The sequence below is a fragment of the Cavia porcellus genome, unplaced genomic scaffold, assembly GCF_034190915.1.
Source record: "Cavia porcellus strain 051 isolate PalLab524CR breed Dunkin Hartley unplaced genomic scaffold, mCavPor4.1 scaffold_25, whole genome shotgun sequence".
NCBI classification, from domain to species: domain Eukaryota; kingdom Metazoa; phylum Chordata; class Mammalia; order Rodentia; family Caviidae; genus Cavia; species Cavia porcellus.
Genome location: NW_026947508.1, coordinates 41,271,649 through 41,288,388, shown reverse-complemented (window position 1 = coordinate 41,288,388; position 16,740 = coordinate 41,271,649). Strand labels below are relative to the sequence as shown.

The following is a 16,740-nucleotide window of genomic DNA, read 5'->3' as shown; positions in this document are numbered from 1 at the left end:
ACATATCATGAGGGTATGGGACTGGGAAAATGTTAGTTAAAGACTACAAAATTTCAGTTAGACGGGAGAAATAAAATTTAGGATATCTACTTTGCAACATGCAATTATAGTTAACAACAATTTGTATACTTGAATATTGCAAAATTGACATTTTTTTAATACCAAAGAAATTTCTCTTGAGGAAGGGAGGAACTATAAGAATGAGGTAGATTTAGATTGTAGATTTTAATTGTCCTCACCACAAAGAATCAAGTATGTAAGTTACTGGGTGTGTTCCTGGTTGATTTGAATGTTCCACAAATTATAAATATATATAGAAACATCATGTTGCACACCATATGCATATATACATACATATATACATATTGGTACTCATACACTTTTTACTTGTTAAAAATGATCACTCAACATGGTGTTTTATGCTAGGCAGAATAAACTTTTAATTTATGGTAGAAAATGGCCATTATTTCCTTATAAAAGGAGATGTCTCATAACTTTATACTTTCAAGTTTTGTTTCCAAAAAGGGTTTTAACTTTTGCATACTAAATATCATGAGTTTCTCCTCAGTCATGTAGCTCAGTGGTCCTTATCATTTTTACCTTTCTGTCCTTTTGATCACCTAACATGAACTTACTTCGTGGACATGCTTTTTCTTCGCAAATAGTATGTCTGAGTGGCAAATCCATAATCTGGACTTAACAGCAAAATATGCTTAATATATAAAGTTGAAGTTTTCTACCTAGCTAGTTCTTACTTTTCCTATAAGAGGCAGATTAAGTGTTAGATCTCCTACAAAGTCTCCTTTAAACCTCCATGCCAGGATGTGTGGCTGTTTCCTGAATTTCCCTGGTGTGGTCAGCACATAGCTCTATCATTGCATTTAGCACATTGTATTTCAATTTGCTGTGTGGAAGTCTGTGTCCTGCTTCAGGTATGAGTTCACTGGGATTAGGACTCAGATCAAACCTTAGTCATTTTTTAGTATCTCAGTAATTAAATGTCTTCCATTCACATTTGTTAAACTCAACTGCAGTATGTAACGTTTAATACCACGTCCCAGGTTCAAAGACCAAGTAATCAAAGTAGTGAGAATGGGAGAGGGAATCCACTGGGGGCTTTAAAGGATGCTGTTGCTTACTCTGTTCTCTCAGAAGAGAAGCTCCCCTTGGCCATGTCATTCGAGCTCTACCTATAAGCCTCAGGTCAAGCTCTTGTTTTCAGTGTGCCATAGTTTGGGTGAAGGAATGACGCCAGACATTTTGCACATTACTGTACAGAAAAACACTGTCAGGTAATTTCTGAATCAGTGAACTTAGTTGCATAATGCAAGGGACTAATTTGGGGTCTTCTTGAAGAAAGCAGAAAAACAACTTCCTCATCTGCTTCCACACACATCGGCCTTCAGGGAGTGTGATAGCTAAGATACAGGGAGCAAAAATAAAAGCAAAATCCCAGGAGGACAACTAAGATGAAATGTTTAAGGTTGTAGATCTTACCAGTGGATGGAGGACCCCTCCCCTAGGGTGCTCCTGATCTCCTCCCGACATCGCTCCTGATGCTCAGGGTGCAGAGCTAGGCAGTAGAGAAGCCAAGAGAGGCTCGCTGCAGAGGCATCATGCCCTGCCAACATGAACGTGCTCACCTCAGCCTGCAGGTCAGCATCAGGAAAGCTGTCTTCACTTTCAGCCTAGAAAGTCCAATAATGGTAAGCTCATGAAATACCACTTTGGAGACCAGTGAAAATAATGGCTAGAGGGGAGACAACTGGAGTTTCCATAAGGGTTTCAATTTTAATTCAGTTCAACAAATATATGAAACTAGTCAGACTTTGCCTAGAGCATATAGAAGAACTAATAATGTTAGATAAGAAGCAGGCATCAGGTCCCAGACATTTCCTTCAAATTCTGTTTTGTCCAGATTTTTCAACACCTCCTCCACCTCCTCATTCTCATGTGATTTGGTTTTATGTGATTTCCTAAACACATACCTACATGATGATTTCAAATCCTGCCAAGTAAATAATTCAGCAGAATTGAAGAATTTGATTTACCACAAACTGTAGAGTCAACCTCTCAACTCAAAGCACTGTACTGTTGGATTAGTTGATCAGTTTTGCTTTTGTCTCCCCTCCACCTTCATAATTGGCTGTTCGTACAAGCTCATATATTTGGAAGACTTGCCTGGGCACTAAGGATAATATCCAGAATATCCTGGTATTTCTTCTGAGTGGTACCTTGTTTTGTTTCAGACTTGAGAGATTTCTTTTTGTCCTGGATTACCTTTTCTGGGTAGAATAATACCTTCATATTAGCAAGTGATAATATAGTCAAATAAATTATGAAGCCAGTCCAGAGTTATATAGAGGCTCAAACTTTATTCCTTTCAGAGGCCAGAGTGGATATATTACATCTAAATAGATTCAGTTTTCAAAGAATGATATATCTTTCCATTAAATGGGCAACTTTTGATCAAAATTCCAAAGTCAAATGCAACAGACCAAAAACCATAACTTATATTAGTATGTGATATAATGAAGATGATTTCAAATGTATATGCAAGAGATCATTTTTTCTTCTTCAGCCTGAAGTCTTCTTTATGGAAGTTATCAACAAAAGGGAATATAGCCCCAAAAATGTATAAGTGAAGTGTCTGAGATGAAACATATGGAATGGAATTAATAAAACCATAATCCATGAAATCTTCCTGAATTTAGGGAAAATTTAAATTTATGTAATAGAATCTATCCTATGCCTGAAGAATTTGGAACAGAATAATCAATTTCAATAAATATCCAATGGCTAATTTCAATAAAACTATCCGACAAGGATTCAAGTTGTATTTCACTTGAGCATTAACAAAATCTTCATTAAGAACAAGAATACTTCTGTGCTCACAGTGAGACTATGCCTCTACATAGATATAATGCAGTCATCACAGGTACGGACTTGGGCACCCCAAACCTGAGAAATACCTGTGTATTGATGTAGCACTTTGCTCAACTCCTGGAAGCGCTGGCCCTTAGGGCTGAATTTAAAAATTAAGTCATGGTGATTCCAGAAGTTGTATAAGCGATAAAATATAATTTTGCTGAGTTCAGTTGTTGCTTTCAAATAAGGATCATAGGTACTAGAAAGACAAGTTGGGACAATGTGTTAACAATGAAGTATTGTTAAAAAAAATATATATATATATATGTATATTTAGTTTCTTGTTACTGACCCATTTATCTGGCAGTTGGTCTCTTGACTAAATGCACATTGCATGATGATGTCCAGGGCCATCATGCTGATGTCCTCGTAAACCTCCACAGCTGTGTCCTGAGTGCCACAGATCTTCTCCCACTTAGCCTGGAAGAGGGGGGTCATAATCAACATCATCATCATTATAAAACTGCCCTTCAGTGTGTGTTCCTTCCTGTCACTTTCCTTAGCATCCAAGGGACACAACCTGATCCTACAGGAATTCCAGATCAGTGAGTGAGCTGTGTGCTCACTTTGGGCACAAGGCAGAGAAACATGCACTCAGCTGAGTGAGGAAGAGCACGGAGCAAACTGCACATCTGGCCAGTGGCCTTTCGATTATTATCCTAACTCAGCTTCCAAATAAACCAGAGTTCCAGAAAGCTACTCGTCTCAGTACAAGTCCAATAGTTATAAGGGGTTTCCTCAGGGCTTTCTCCACCTCAAATACCCAACCTGCTGGATACCCCACCATTATCCTCTGCCTAGTTTTTCAATTTTTATTTTTTATTAGTATATGTTTGCAATAGATAATGATCACATTACCCCAGGGGTATTGGTATATGTACATAACATATCTCATTTTTTAAAAAATCCTTTTGCCCTCTGCTTTTCTCTCCCTCTGTTGCTTGGTTGCTTTCCCATTTTTTTTTGGTCCCTTTCCCATTTGTAAAAGATCTATTTCCCTATTTGCTATTATCTATCTTTTATTTTGCTCTTTATATTGTTTGGTTTCTCATATATGAAAACCCATGAGGTATTTAAGCTTGGGTATCTGATTTATTTCACTTAACATTATGGTCTCAATCTGCAAATGACTCAAGTCTATTTTTCTTTATGGCAGAGAAATACTTCATATTGTGTAAATACCACATTCTCTTTATCCTCTTATCTGTTAATGGACACGTGGGCTGCCTCCAAAATTTAGCCATTGTGAATTGTGTTGTTATAAACATGGGTATGCATGTATCACTGTAACACAATGTCTTTAATTCTTTTGGGTAGATACCTAGAAGGAGAATAGCTGGATCAAATGGGACTTCTGGTTTTTGCTTTTGAGGAATCTTCACACTGATGTCTGTCACAGTGGCAATAGGTTTATACTACCACCAACCATGTGAAAGAGTTCCTTTTTCCTGTAGCTTCTCTTATATTTGTTATTATTTTATTTCTTGATGATGGACATTCTTTCTGGAGTAAAATGGGATCTCAATAGTTTTAATTTGCATTTCTGTAATGTCTAGCGATGTTTAACATTTTTTCATGTATTTATTGTCCATTTGTATTTCTAATTCAGTGAAGTGTCTATTCATTTCTGTTGCCCTTGTTTGGTTGGGTCTTTTACTTTGTCAGGGGGAGAGTCTAATCTTTTGAGTTGTTTATATATTCTAATTATTAGTCTTTTGAAGAACAGTTGGCAACATTTTTCTCATTCAGTAGGTTGTCTCTACTTTGTTGGTTGTTTCCTTTGCTGTGCTGAAGCTTTTCAATTTAATGATCCCATTTGTTGATTCTTGCTGCTATTTTTGATGCAATTATACTCTGCCACTATGCTTCACTGTAACTACACTTAAAATAGAACTGGAACATTTTCAAAAAACATTTTAGGTTCAGAAAGTGAATCTAGGGAGGGGAGTTGCTGTAAGTGGCTCCTAGCCAACTCTATCCTGTGCCCACCCAACTAGGCCATAGAAAGAAACCCGCTCACACCATCAGAAATGCTTTGCCTGACTTCCCTAAACAGCTATAAAGTTTACAGTCGTAAATGTATCTGCTACCATAAGCATTCTTGGTATAAAACTGAAAATCAATTGAAATGTGCATTTTCAGTTTAACATACATTCATTAAGCACTAAGATAGATAAAGACTTGGACATATAACAAAAGGCATAAAGAATCTGGAAAGCTTTTATCTAAATGTCAGTTTAGTTAGATAGCTTGCATCTGAATTAGGTACTTTTTAAAAAGTTATTTTGGGGCCAGTTGTTGTGGCATACGCCTGTAATTCCAACTCTTGGAAGGCTGAGGCAAGAGGAGTGCTGTGAGTTTGAGGCCAGCCTGGGCTACATAAGCAAGTTCAAGGCCAACATAAAGTACATAGTGAGACCTCACTTCAAAAAATATTATTTTTCATTAACATAAATCCAGTTGTATATATCAGTGGGTCTCAGTGTGATATTTTTTTTTTTTTGTCTTTTTTTTCATTTTTATCGGTACCAGGGATCGAACTCACGACCGCCTGCTACCAAGGCAGGTGCTTATGCCACTGAGCTAAATCCCCAGCCCCTCGGTGTGATATTTCAACAAGTGTATGCAGCAGACACTGATCAATACAAAAGGTAAGGTTTGAAGAAGTGAGAGGGGCAGGCTTCAGAGTGAGAGGCATTCTGGAAACATTCAATGGAGAAAGAAAATATGAGGCACAAAAGGTAATGGGGGCTGAGGAGTTAGGACAGAAGTGGTACCTAGAAATGGAGATAAACTCAGACACAGCCACTGGCAGATTTGAAATTGTGCTGAGTGCTAAGCAGCACCAGAATTGGATAGAAGACTCTACTCTGTGCCTGGTGCTCTCTGGGTCTCTTCTCCAGGAACTGACACTCTTGTTTTTGGCATAAACACAGCAGGCTTCTGGTTAAGTCTACTTTGTGAGCTTGATTTGGAACCCAGCTAATAAGCTGATTAACAGTGATTCTTTAAAAAAGAGTTTATGATGAAACTGTACTAATACCTTTTTTGTTTGATTTTTCAAGAAATACAATTTTAAAATTGAAACCATTTATAAATCAGAGACTTCCCACAGGAATGTTCTTCTGCAACACCCTCCTATCCCTTCAGAAAATGCAGGTGACCTCCTGATATCTTTACCTCCTACAAGAAGAAACACATCTGCAACTTTAAGAGAGACACTCATTCTTTGTCTACTCCTTTGTAGGTATTGGACAAGTCCTTCCCAACATCCAAACTTTTGGCCATGCAGAGTCACTCTTTCTACAATTCTTTTGTCCATTTTATCTATGCGTTTACGCCTAGATTATATTTCATGGAAACTTGAGACTCCTCTGCAGTCAGAAGCTACTATAGCTGCTCTTGGCTTCCATGTCTGTCACTCACAGCACTTACTGCTGGAATATCACCACTTGGAGTCTGGTCTACTGCCATACACTTTCAGATAATACCTAAGGCAGTGGACTGGAACTTCTTATTCTTTTAATCATCTTAAGAACATAGCAAAGGCTTACATAAACATCTATTGTTCAACAGATAATTATATATTATTCCTAGAAATCAACTTTTGTTTTTCACTATCCACTAAATGTACACTTAATTTGTTCCATGTTGGAGTGAATTAAGCCCAACATCAGTACACCAGAGCTCCACTTCCCCACTTCACTTACCAGCATTGTGTTCACAGAATGGGCCATCACCTCAACGTATGTTTTCAGTATATCACACTGTAATCCAGGAGTTAGTAGGCGACGATGCTGGAACCACTTGGGCCCATCTAGACTCAGGAGTCCTTTTCCTTCAGAGACAAAGACATGAAACCTCATACCATTTTATTAGAAAAGAGTTGATGAGACAGCATGGAGTGACCAAGAATAGGTGATTAATGGAATATCAAAGTGGTGATCATAGATTCAGACAGTGGTGAGTTTTAATGCTTGTGTCTGGAATGAATATATTTGACACTGTGAAAAAGAATTTCAAAGTCTGAAAGTCCCAAAGGACCAGCAATTGCCTGTGAAGTAATTAAGAAAGTTTCTTAACCTTTCTGAGCTTAATTTTCCTCAACAATGGAATACATGTATATCTACTCCATTGTGCTGTGTAGATTAAATGAAAATACATAGTAAGATTCCAAATTGATGGTAGCCATTTTGGATTCACTATTATCTAGTTTTGAAATCCTATGTTGCATTCATTGTTTGATTTTTATTTGTTCTGTTCTGTTCCATTTTGTTTGATTTTATTATACTTGAAGGTATGGGCAGCTATTCTGAAGACAAGAGACATTATGGTAGGCATTGTTGATTTCTTATTATCTTGTTTTGAAATCCTGTATCATTTATATTGTATTGTTTTGATTAGCTTTATTCTTTAAAATAAAAAATACAAGAAAAAAAGATTCCAAGTTGAGTCCCTCTCTAGCTGGTAGAATTGTGACAAATTATCATGCCCTTTCCACTGCAAGCCAATGCATGACTTATATACTGTGGACACAAATTCACCAGGAACTAGACATTCAGTACATAGACAGCTCCTCCTTCAGCCCTGGTCTGTGAATGGCACAACATCGAAACATTTACCAAGACTAATAAATAAGAGTCTTCCATTTTTAGAGTGATCATTAAGGATCCAATTTTCAAAGGACTTTAAAGTTTGAATAATATCAAATGTCAAGGTCATGATACATGGTCTGGAACTAGTATCTGGTACAATGCCAGTCAATACGTTAAATGCTAAAAAAATGTGTTTCCTTTAATCCTCACAACATCCACAACACTGACTTTCACTTTATTTTCAGAGAAGAAGAAACTGAGATGCAGGAAGATTAAATCATTCCAGTACAATCACATTCAACTAGTCTGTTGGAGTGGTAGACAGGATTGAAATTTAATGGCTCTGAATCTAAAGCCTTTCATTTAATCCTTTCCTGCTTTAACATACATACCAGTGTATGACTAAAAAGCTTAATTTCCCTGCTCAAAGAATATTGTCAAACTGTACGTCTGAGTATAATATCACTGATTTGCATATGGCAATCAGAAAGCTACAAAAAGAAAGAAAAAAATTCAACAAAGAGGTGAAAGAATAAAAACAGGAGGGGGCTGGTAAGGTTGTGATTACAAAGAAAGACAAGGGATTTTCGCATATATGTTACCTTTAAAATGAGCCTGGGAGAGAAACGAATGAGAAAGCCTTCCAGACAATGCTGAGCTGACCTTTGAGCTCCTATTTGACTTCTTACCAGCTAACTCTCATTAGAGATCTTCCTTATTTATTTATTTGGTCTTTTTGAGACAGAGTTTTGCTACACAGTTCAGGCAGACCTTGAACTCACCTTGTAGTGCAGGCTGGTCACAAGCTTTCAAAGATCATCTTGCCTCAGCCTCCTGAGTTCTAGAATTACAGGCATGTGCCAACATGGCTGAGTTGGATCTACCTTATTCTTAATGTTGGAGCTCAGGTTTTGAGTCTCTGCATTTTACTATTTTTAAAAATATTTTAAAGTTTTGTATTTTAAAATTATTTCTTATTCAAGCATATTTGCTATACACAATGTTTATTTCATGCAGAAGGCAAATGTACTTAACATATATTAATTTTCTGTTCCTCTTATTTCTCCCTTCCCATTCTACAAAAGATCTGTCTACTTGATTCCTATTGCTTATTTTTAAAAAATTATTTATTTATTTATTTTGAAGAGAATAAAACCAAATGAGACAAAGCAAAATGGAGTCAGTCAAAACAAAAGGATGGATGTAGTACATGACTTAAAAACAAAATACAAGGTGATCAACAATGACTACCACAATGCCTCTTGTTATCTTTAAAAGAATTGCCCATATTATCAGGCATAGTAAAATTGAACAAAACAGTACAGAACAAAACCAATAAAAACAAAACATTGGAGACATTATAGGGCTTCAAAAGAAGATAATAGTCAAACCAGAATGGGTATCACAGTGAATCTTATTGTCTTTATAATAGTTGCCTGTACCCTCAGACCTGATACTATCAAACAAAACAGATTCAAATAAAATCAGTCAAAACATGACAGTGATAAAAAAACAGATTTGAATAACATCAGTCAAGACAAGACAGTGAAAGCAATACAGGGCTTTAAATTAAGTTAATAGGAAATAATAAATTGTTACCGTAGTATATCCTGCTATCTTTAGAATACCTGTCCATGCCATTAAATCTAGAACAAGTAGACAAACTGGAATGGAATAAAACCAAATGAAACAGAGCAATGAAGACAATATGGGTTTCAAATAATGATACAAGGTTAACAATAGCCACTGCCTTCCCTCTTTAGACAGTTCCTCCTCTTTCACTTTAACAGGGTGCACTGTATGTTTTGTATGCCACCAACTCCTTTAGTTTTTAAATTAGGGAGGCAATCTGCTATTTACCTAAGTGATTCTGAACCTTTTTACTCTGAGCACTATTTCAAGTTGTATCCATTGACCTATAAGAGCCTCAAGGTTTTCCTTTCTTCTAGCTGAGTAGTTATCCTTTGTATAAAAATGTCATGTCTTTCCAACCAATCTGCAGCTGATGGCAAGCTATCCCCCCCCCCCATCTTTTTCTGGTTCTCTGTCACATAGAGCATTGTTTTCTCATCTTTGACTTTCAGTCTATAAACCCTCTTTAAGGTTAATTATATTTCTTATATAGAGCATCTTGATGGGCCCTATCTCCTGATCCATTCTGCCTGTGTTTCTTTTTATTGGTGTATCAAGGTCATCCACATTAGTGATTATGGCCAACATTCTCTGCCTCATCTCTGCCATGCTATTTTTTTGCCATTGGTTGTCTACTTTCCCCCTTCATTTCACTGTCTTCTCCATTCAGTCAGCCCCATTCAGTCTGCTGCTGTTCCTGAAACCATGGTCTTTTTTTCTCTCTCGCTAGAATGTCCTCCAGTATTTTTTGTAGGGTTGGTTTGGTGGTAGTGAACTCCCCCAGTTCCTCTTTGTCATGGAGGTATTTTGTTTCTCCATTAATTCTAAGGGATAATTTTTCAGGGTACATCAATCTGGGTTGGGGGTTATTTTCTTTCAGGACTTGGCATACTTTGTTCTAAACTCTTCTTGATTTGATGGTTTGTGTCAGAAAGTCTGTCATGATTCTTATGGGTTTGCCTTTATAGGTGATCTGCTTCTTTTGTCTGACAACTTTTAATATTCTGTTCTTGTGTTGAATTTCTGGGATCTTGATTATTATATATCTGGGTATAGATTGATTTTGGTTATAGCTGACTGGAGTTCTGTGTGCCTCATTTATCTAAATATCATTTGCTTTTCCTATGCTTGGGAAGTTTTCTTTAATTATTTCTATGAATAGCCTTTGTATTCATTTGTGTTTACCCCTGCTTCTTCACTCACATTTTTTATTCTTAAGTTACAGAGCCTCTTGTCATCTTCTAGCTTTTGTCTTGTTACTTCCTGGTTCCTTGTTATTTTTAAGAGATCTTTCCTTTTGCAACACACACTGCAACCTGTGTTCAAGGTTTGATAGTCTAAACTAGTTTCTTTCAAGCAGTTTTGTCATCTTTCAATGGAGTTGTTAATTTCCTGATAATCTCTTTGAATCTGTTTCATGTATTCTAAGTTTTTTATATTCCTCATTGAAGGTTTCCCTCCTTTTTCTATGATCCTCTGTTCTTTCATCTATGTCTTCTTTAGAGGTGCTTAGCAATTCTTTTATGTTTCTTATATTTTCCTTTAGTTACAATAGTATTTCTAAGTTCTTTTATAGTTTCATGAAGTTGTTTCTTTATCTGAGTTGTTGTTACTTCAGAAACTGCAGCTATGTGACTCTCAAACTCTTTGGTGTTCACATCTCCTGGACCAGGCCTGTTTGGGTTGAAGACCAGAGACTACCTTTTGCATCTTCCTCTTGTCATGTTCCCGGTTTCTTACTGACAAGTGGGTAGTGGAGTCCCCAGCATGTCCTGTATTGGTTATAATTACTCTGAAGTGTGTTGTCTAGGGATTTCTGATGTTTGCTATGTTTTCCAATCTGCTGGTAACTACTGGAGTGTAAGCAGGGGTGGGGCAGGTTGGTCCCTCCCTCCTGAGCTGGTTAAATCACAGTCTTCACTAAGTTTGTGTGGGTTGGGTAGGTGGGGTTGGCTAGGGATAGTGTTAGGGAAACCTCGGCACTGGCTATTGGACCACACACAGATGTGGGATTTAGTCCAAGCAATTTTTAAGTCTGCTCTGCAGTAGGAGTGGTTGAATAAAGCCCGCAGCAGTTCTGGTTCCAGGTTTATCCTGCCTGACTCCAAAATGGCACCTGACCAATCACCCACTTCTGTAGGAGGACTGTGTCCCTCACACTCACTGCCAGCCAGTGCAGTTTTCCGGTCCACTGCACCCCTCCACCACTGCATCTCCCTGCTGAGATCTTAAGGTTTGGCAGCCATCAGTTTCATGGTGACAATGTGTCTCCAGATTCCAGTGGCACTTGCACAGTGGGACCAGCTCCAGTGAAAATGCCTCTGGCTACTGCCTTCTGTTTAAGTTTTTCTTTTTTTTTCATTCTTTTTGTAAATTCTCTCTGTGGGCTTCAACTGTCACTTTAGTGTCTTCCTTCTATTTCTTTCCTTCTGATCTTCTCCAGAATGCTATATTCCAGCATCTGGGCTGTTTCTCTCAGAGAGGCTATTTACTCTGCTGTTTACTGTTATGTCATCTTCCTAGCCAACTATTTATTTATTTATTTATTTATTTATTGAGACAAGGTTTTGCTTGGTAGTTCAAATTCACCTTGAACTTACTATGTATCCCAGGCTGGCCTTGAATTTTTAGAGATCCTCTTGCCTCTGCCTCCTGAGTGCTCAGGTCACAGGCATGTACCACCATGCATGTTTTGTCTTTAAATTTATTTATATTTTAGGTTTCTCACATGAGCAAAGTTAAACTTTTGTGCTTGATTTATTTCACCTAGTATTATGGTCTCAAGGTTTATCCATTTTCCCATAATGAATAGTAACATAACATATAATAGCTAAATCTTGGATACAGCCTATATATCCATTAACTGATGATTAGATAAAGAACATATGGTATTTATACATAATAGAGTATAATATATATATATATATATATATATATATATATATAACAATATATAATATATTGTTACCACCTAGCATAAAGAAGGATAAGTCTTGAGTCCTTTTTGAATGTTTTTGTATGGGAACAGGACTTAGAATCAGAGTACATCACACATCTTATTGGCACATACATACCAAAGCATGGAGTCATGAACTTGTATGGGTACTGCGACTTGGGGTCTGCAGAGTCCAGCACAGGAAACAAAAGACAGTATTAGAGAAGCACTTATTACGAGTCAAAGTCAGGGAGTTTTCTCTGTTTGCTAGCACTCACCACAAACAGCAAGCAAAAGGAAGCCCTTAGTCATTTCCTGCAGCCTTTGGAGGCTGAGGAGTACCAGAAGACTTGGTTAAATACCAAAGAATAGCAAGCTTCAGGAGGGAACTGTCCAACAACACCCAGATTTTCTCCTTGTTTGTATTTCCTCTAGCAGAAAAATAATTGCCTGAGGTCACCATATTTCTAGACCAGGAGTTAGAACAAAATGTATTCTTTTTGGAAGGTAAACTGACTGTAAAGCCATTCCATGTGGCCCTACTATGGAAGTGCTGTATAGCTCTTGTCCTTATCATGTGAACTTGAGACAAATCAGGGTAGGTGCTAGAAACATGCAGACTTTCCAGGAAAGGCCTGTTTTCAGGATTTATTAAGGATGAGGGATATGAAGCACAAAAAAGATGAGAAATCAAGACTTTTTATATGACAAAATTGACAGAACAAGAATTGGCCGTTTTAGTTTTGTTCTGTAAGATTGTGTCTATCTTGCAAAAGGATCCCATTGGAAGGTAGATAACTCATACTCCAAAAGAAATATAGTTGAGAAACATGCAGAAAAGAAAAAACACACTTTAGGTCATAGTCAAGAGACTTGGCTGGAGAAAGAATGCTTGAGCATTCAGGGTTACCTATAGAGCCAGAAGAGCCAGAACTACTTGTGATTTTCCCTAGAAACTATGTTCAAGGTAAGATAAGGTGGAAAGTGACTGGCATAAAATCATAAAACCAAGAGGGAAAATAATTCACTGTTCAGTCTGATAATGCCAGCTGGGCATCAATGGATCCTGGTGTAAGGGCACAATTATAAAAATAGTAAAGGTACGGTTATAGAATAGCAAACTTATAGACATATTACAGTAAGTTAAAAATCAAATAATAGCCTCTGCTTATGCTCCTGCTACACGTCACATGAGCATACTGCTAAATTCAGTCATCCTTGACTGTCTGAGTTCAGCTGCTTTTTTTCTGGTAATGTGATGGGTCAATTTGACTATGTCCAGCTTGTGTTTTCCTTAGTTAAAAGAATATTATATATTGTTACCACCTAGCTTCAAGGACTTTGCTTGGGACAAAGTATCCCAGTAGAGGACACCTTTAACTTTGCTTGCTTGACTCAAATCGCCTTCCCTCATCCCTAGGATGTTCTTACATTATGATAAACAATTCCTTTTAAGTAAATATGTTTATAATTAGCTTGCCTGACAATATGTGATTTAATTTAATTTGTGTAACTCATTATGTTATAACCTGTCATCTTACTTGTACTTCCTGCTTGCAAACTATTTAAACTGAATGCAAAGCTGACTTGTGGCTGGTGATTTGAACTTGGTCCCACCAACCTGCTAGCATAATACATAAGTTGCCTTCTAGGTTCCTTGGTGCAAAGAGTCTTCCATTTGGTTTGATTTTGCTTTTCCACAACACTAGAACCAGGAAATAGCTGAGGAACTAGGTAGGACATAGGAGTGCCCTTCACCCAGGGAAGAGGATCTGCCTCCTCTCTCACTCTCAGATCCCTTAAGGGTCCAGTACTAATCTTAGCTTCAGATGGTCTGTGTGATTCTCACTCCTAGGAGGAATAGATTCCCAGGATCTGTCTCTTTTCTTACCTGTTCTGTTCAGAAATGTCTGTGCATAGTCTGGATCGTAGATAAAGAAAAATGCCTGAAAGGGTCCAATCCAGCAAGGAAAAGCACAAGGGTATTTTTCAACAAGCTCCTCAAGCTTCTCCATTTTATCTTCCTGAAGAAGCTGCAGTGACAAAAGTAAAAGAAGTTAGAGAACCAGCCAATCTGGACTTGTCTTATAGACAAGTTGGGTTCAGTATCTTACAAGGTGAAGGAGCAAAAGCATCTGGTCCATTTCTGGGAGTGGGAAAGCCTACTTGAGGATTTATAAGACAGGAGAATAATGTCCTAAGCAATATTAACATATTTATTTTTTCAATCTAAATATATGCTGTAATCCCAGCCAACCTACTGTCAAGTGACATATACTGTGAACTGTTTTCCCAAAGGAGGGTGAAGTGAGCTGAATCTTACTCTGTGTGTCAATTGTCAGCATTACTCATCCAAAAAAAGGGGTGAGATCTGGAGACTGCAGATTTCTTTCCTCTACAAGAAACTGTTAGAAGATAGAACAGGGCCACCACCCAGCTTACCATTCCTTTTTTCTTTTCTTCTAATAGCCATTAGTGATTCCTTTTCATGACTCCATAGTAAATAATTGCTTTGTTCTAAAAAACCTGCCAGCTCCAACTACAAAGAAAGTCCAATCACTGCTCCCTACAGTATCAGATTTATTTATACAAATACATGAAGCTTGAAGCAAACTCATATACCAAATTGTCTGCTTCCAACATTTAAAACGCACAGTGCAAATACTACCACCATCAGTGAAGAACTTTCTGCTTTTATCAGATTACTGAAGGTTCATTTAAATAGTTAAAAGTTAATGAAAGCCAGATTAATTTATATGTATTTCTTGTATTAAGTAGGAGGCAGCTTCGTGTGTGTGCTTGGGGCTACCTATGTGCAGTTGCAATTGAACTTGATTATGGGTGTTCCATCTGTAAGGGAGTCTTAAGGCTGGCATGTGCTCTCTGATTCTGTTCTGATGTTCAGAAGAGGTGGTGAACTCTGGTTTCCAACTTCCTGCACTATCAACTAGTCACTTGAACACATGATGTATTCTCTGGATAGTTTAAGGTCACTGAAAGCCTTGACTCTTGAAATGTAGCCCTCAAATTGACATCATCTATTTTGCTTTTGCCTATATTCTCATAATTGAATGAGTAACAAAATGCACACTGTCATCTAAGATAATGTGAATATTTATTTACAAACAATAAATAAGTATGTATAGAGACACAGAGAAATACAGAAAAATCAAGATCTTTGCCTTCAGAGAAAGTATAACCTAAGAGAAGGTTTTAGATCAAAAGCTGTCATAGATACCCCTTTGCCACATGAATGCATTGTTATATTTTAGTTGCTTCTGACCAGATTAAAAACTAGAAAGCTATTGTGGACCTTGTAATATACTTGATTTATAGTTCTTTGGGCCCCACTGTGGAATCTAAATATATCTGAAAACAGGTATTATATATATATATATATAATTACAATCCCCTCATTTTGCAGATGACAAAACTGAGCTTTAGAGACTAGGTTAAGTAATTTATCCAAGGTTGTACAGCTGGAAACTAGTAGTAAGGATTCAAGCTCAGATTTAACCCTGAAATTTATGGTTAGATGGACAGAATTTTCTTGCATTACATCCAAGTATACACACACATTCATGCACAAATATAAAAAAATTTACATATATAAACTAGATCTCCTACACTGACTGAGAGTAATCGATCTGTTGAATAAATGTCAAACTCCTGGCCTATTCTATGTAGTGAAAAGATCTTTGAATGAACGAACTTATTTAGCACCTAATATACAAGGCATATACTACATAGCAATGGCTCAGTTAACAATGGACTGCATATATAACAGTAATGTCATGGATTATATCACTTAGCAATATTATAGCTATCTTAGTTTGTATAAATATGCTCTAAGATATTTGCATAATACTTGTATTTCTTTAAAATAAAATTTTAAAAAAGCAAATAGCTCAGAGTAATGATTTAAATTTTTTGAGTTTGTCCAGGAGAGAGCTCTGGTAAACTAGGGACTTGCATAGATGCATCACAGGAGAGCTTGGTTGCTGAAAAGATTAGAGTGAAAAGGAAGGTGAATACTTTGGAATGGGATAACAGGCAAAATGCTTTGAGGGAAAATGAGGAACCAGAAAGGTTCCACGTTTTGCACTCTTGCAACTGTAAATGTGAAAGGCTTTGCTTTGAGAAGAGCACCCCAGGGAATGCTGTTGGAGAAGGTCACTGTGATACTCAGCTAATTGTGTCCCTTTGAGTAAGGACTGCCCAAATAAACTGTTCAGTATAGCTCTGGATATGGCCAAGGGGATCTGCTGAAGATTTGCTGGAATTTATTGAGTATAAGTGACAACCAATGGTCTTGCAGCCTAAATGGTATAAAAAGGGAACCAAGAAGGAAGTCTTGCTTCTTTTACTATGGAAGGGCTCCAGTCTTCATCTTTACCTTGGACATCATCTGATTTCCAGCACAGACTAGCCTTTCATCCCAGACCCTGTGACCTGATACATGGGACACTACAGTGAGTTTCAGGCTTTTGACTGAATCCTTTGGATTTCCAGCATGCAGACAGACCTTGTGCATCTTCTACATCTGGCTCTGTAAGCAACCATTGTAAGGCAATCTTGTAAATTTCTTGTACATTTGCATATCTTCCATTAAATCTATTTCTCTAGTAAGCACTGACTGACACAGATTTT

General features: G+C 37.3%; 1 protein-coding gene across 3 annotated transcripts in view; it reads right to left on the bottom strand.

Moving 5' to 3' along the window:
* The window catches only part of LOC100715178 (cytochrome P450 4X1), a 63,610-nt gene that overhangs the window by 22,423 nt on the left and 24,447 nt on the right, over positions 1-16,740 (bottom strand). For 2 of the 3 annotated variants that reach the window (XM_003461477.5, XM_023565139.2), the window contains exons 2-8: positions 13,982-14,123; positions 12,230-12,274; positions 6,639-6,766; positions 3,221-3,348; positions 2,973-3,127; positions 2,182-2,285; positions 1,498-1,688 (exon numbers count right to left, since the gene is read on the bottom strand). In XM_003461477.5, coding sequence (XP_003461525.2) covers positions 1,498-1,688; positions 2,182-2,285; positions 2,973-3,127; positions 3,221-3,348; positions 6,639-6,766; positions 12,230-12,274; positions 13,982-14,123 — 893 coding nt within the window. The remainder of the gene's footprint in view (positions 1-1,497; positions 1,689-2,181; positions 2,286-2,972; positions 3,128-3,220; positions 3,349-6,638; positions 6,767-12,229; positions 12,275-13,981; positions 14,124-16,740) is intronic. The other variant, XM_013152649.3, reaches the window with a different exon arrangement.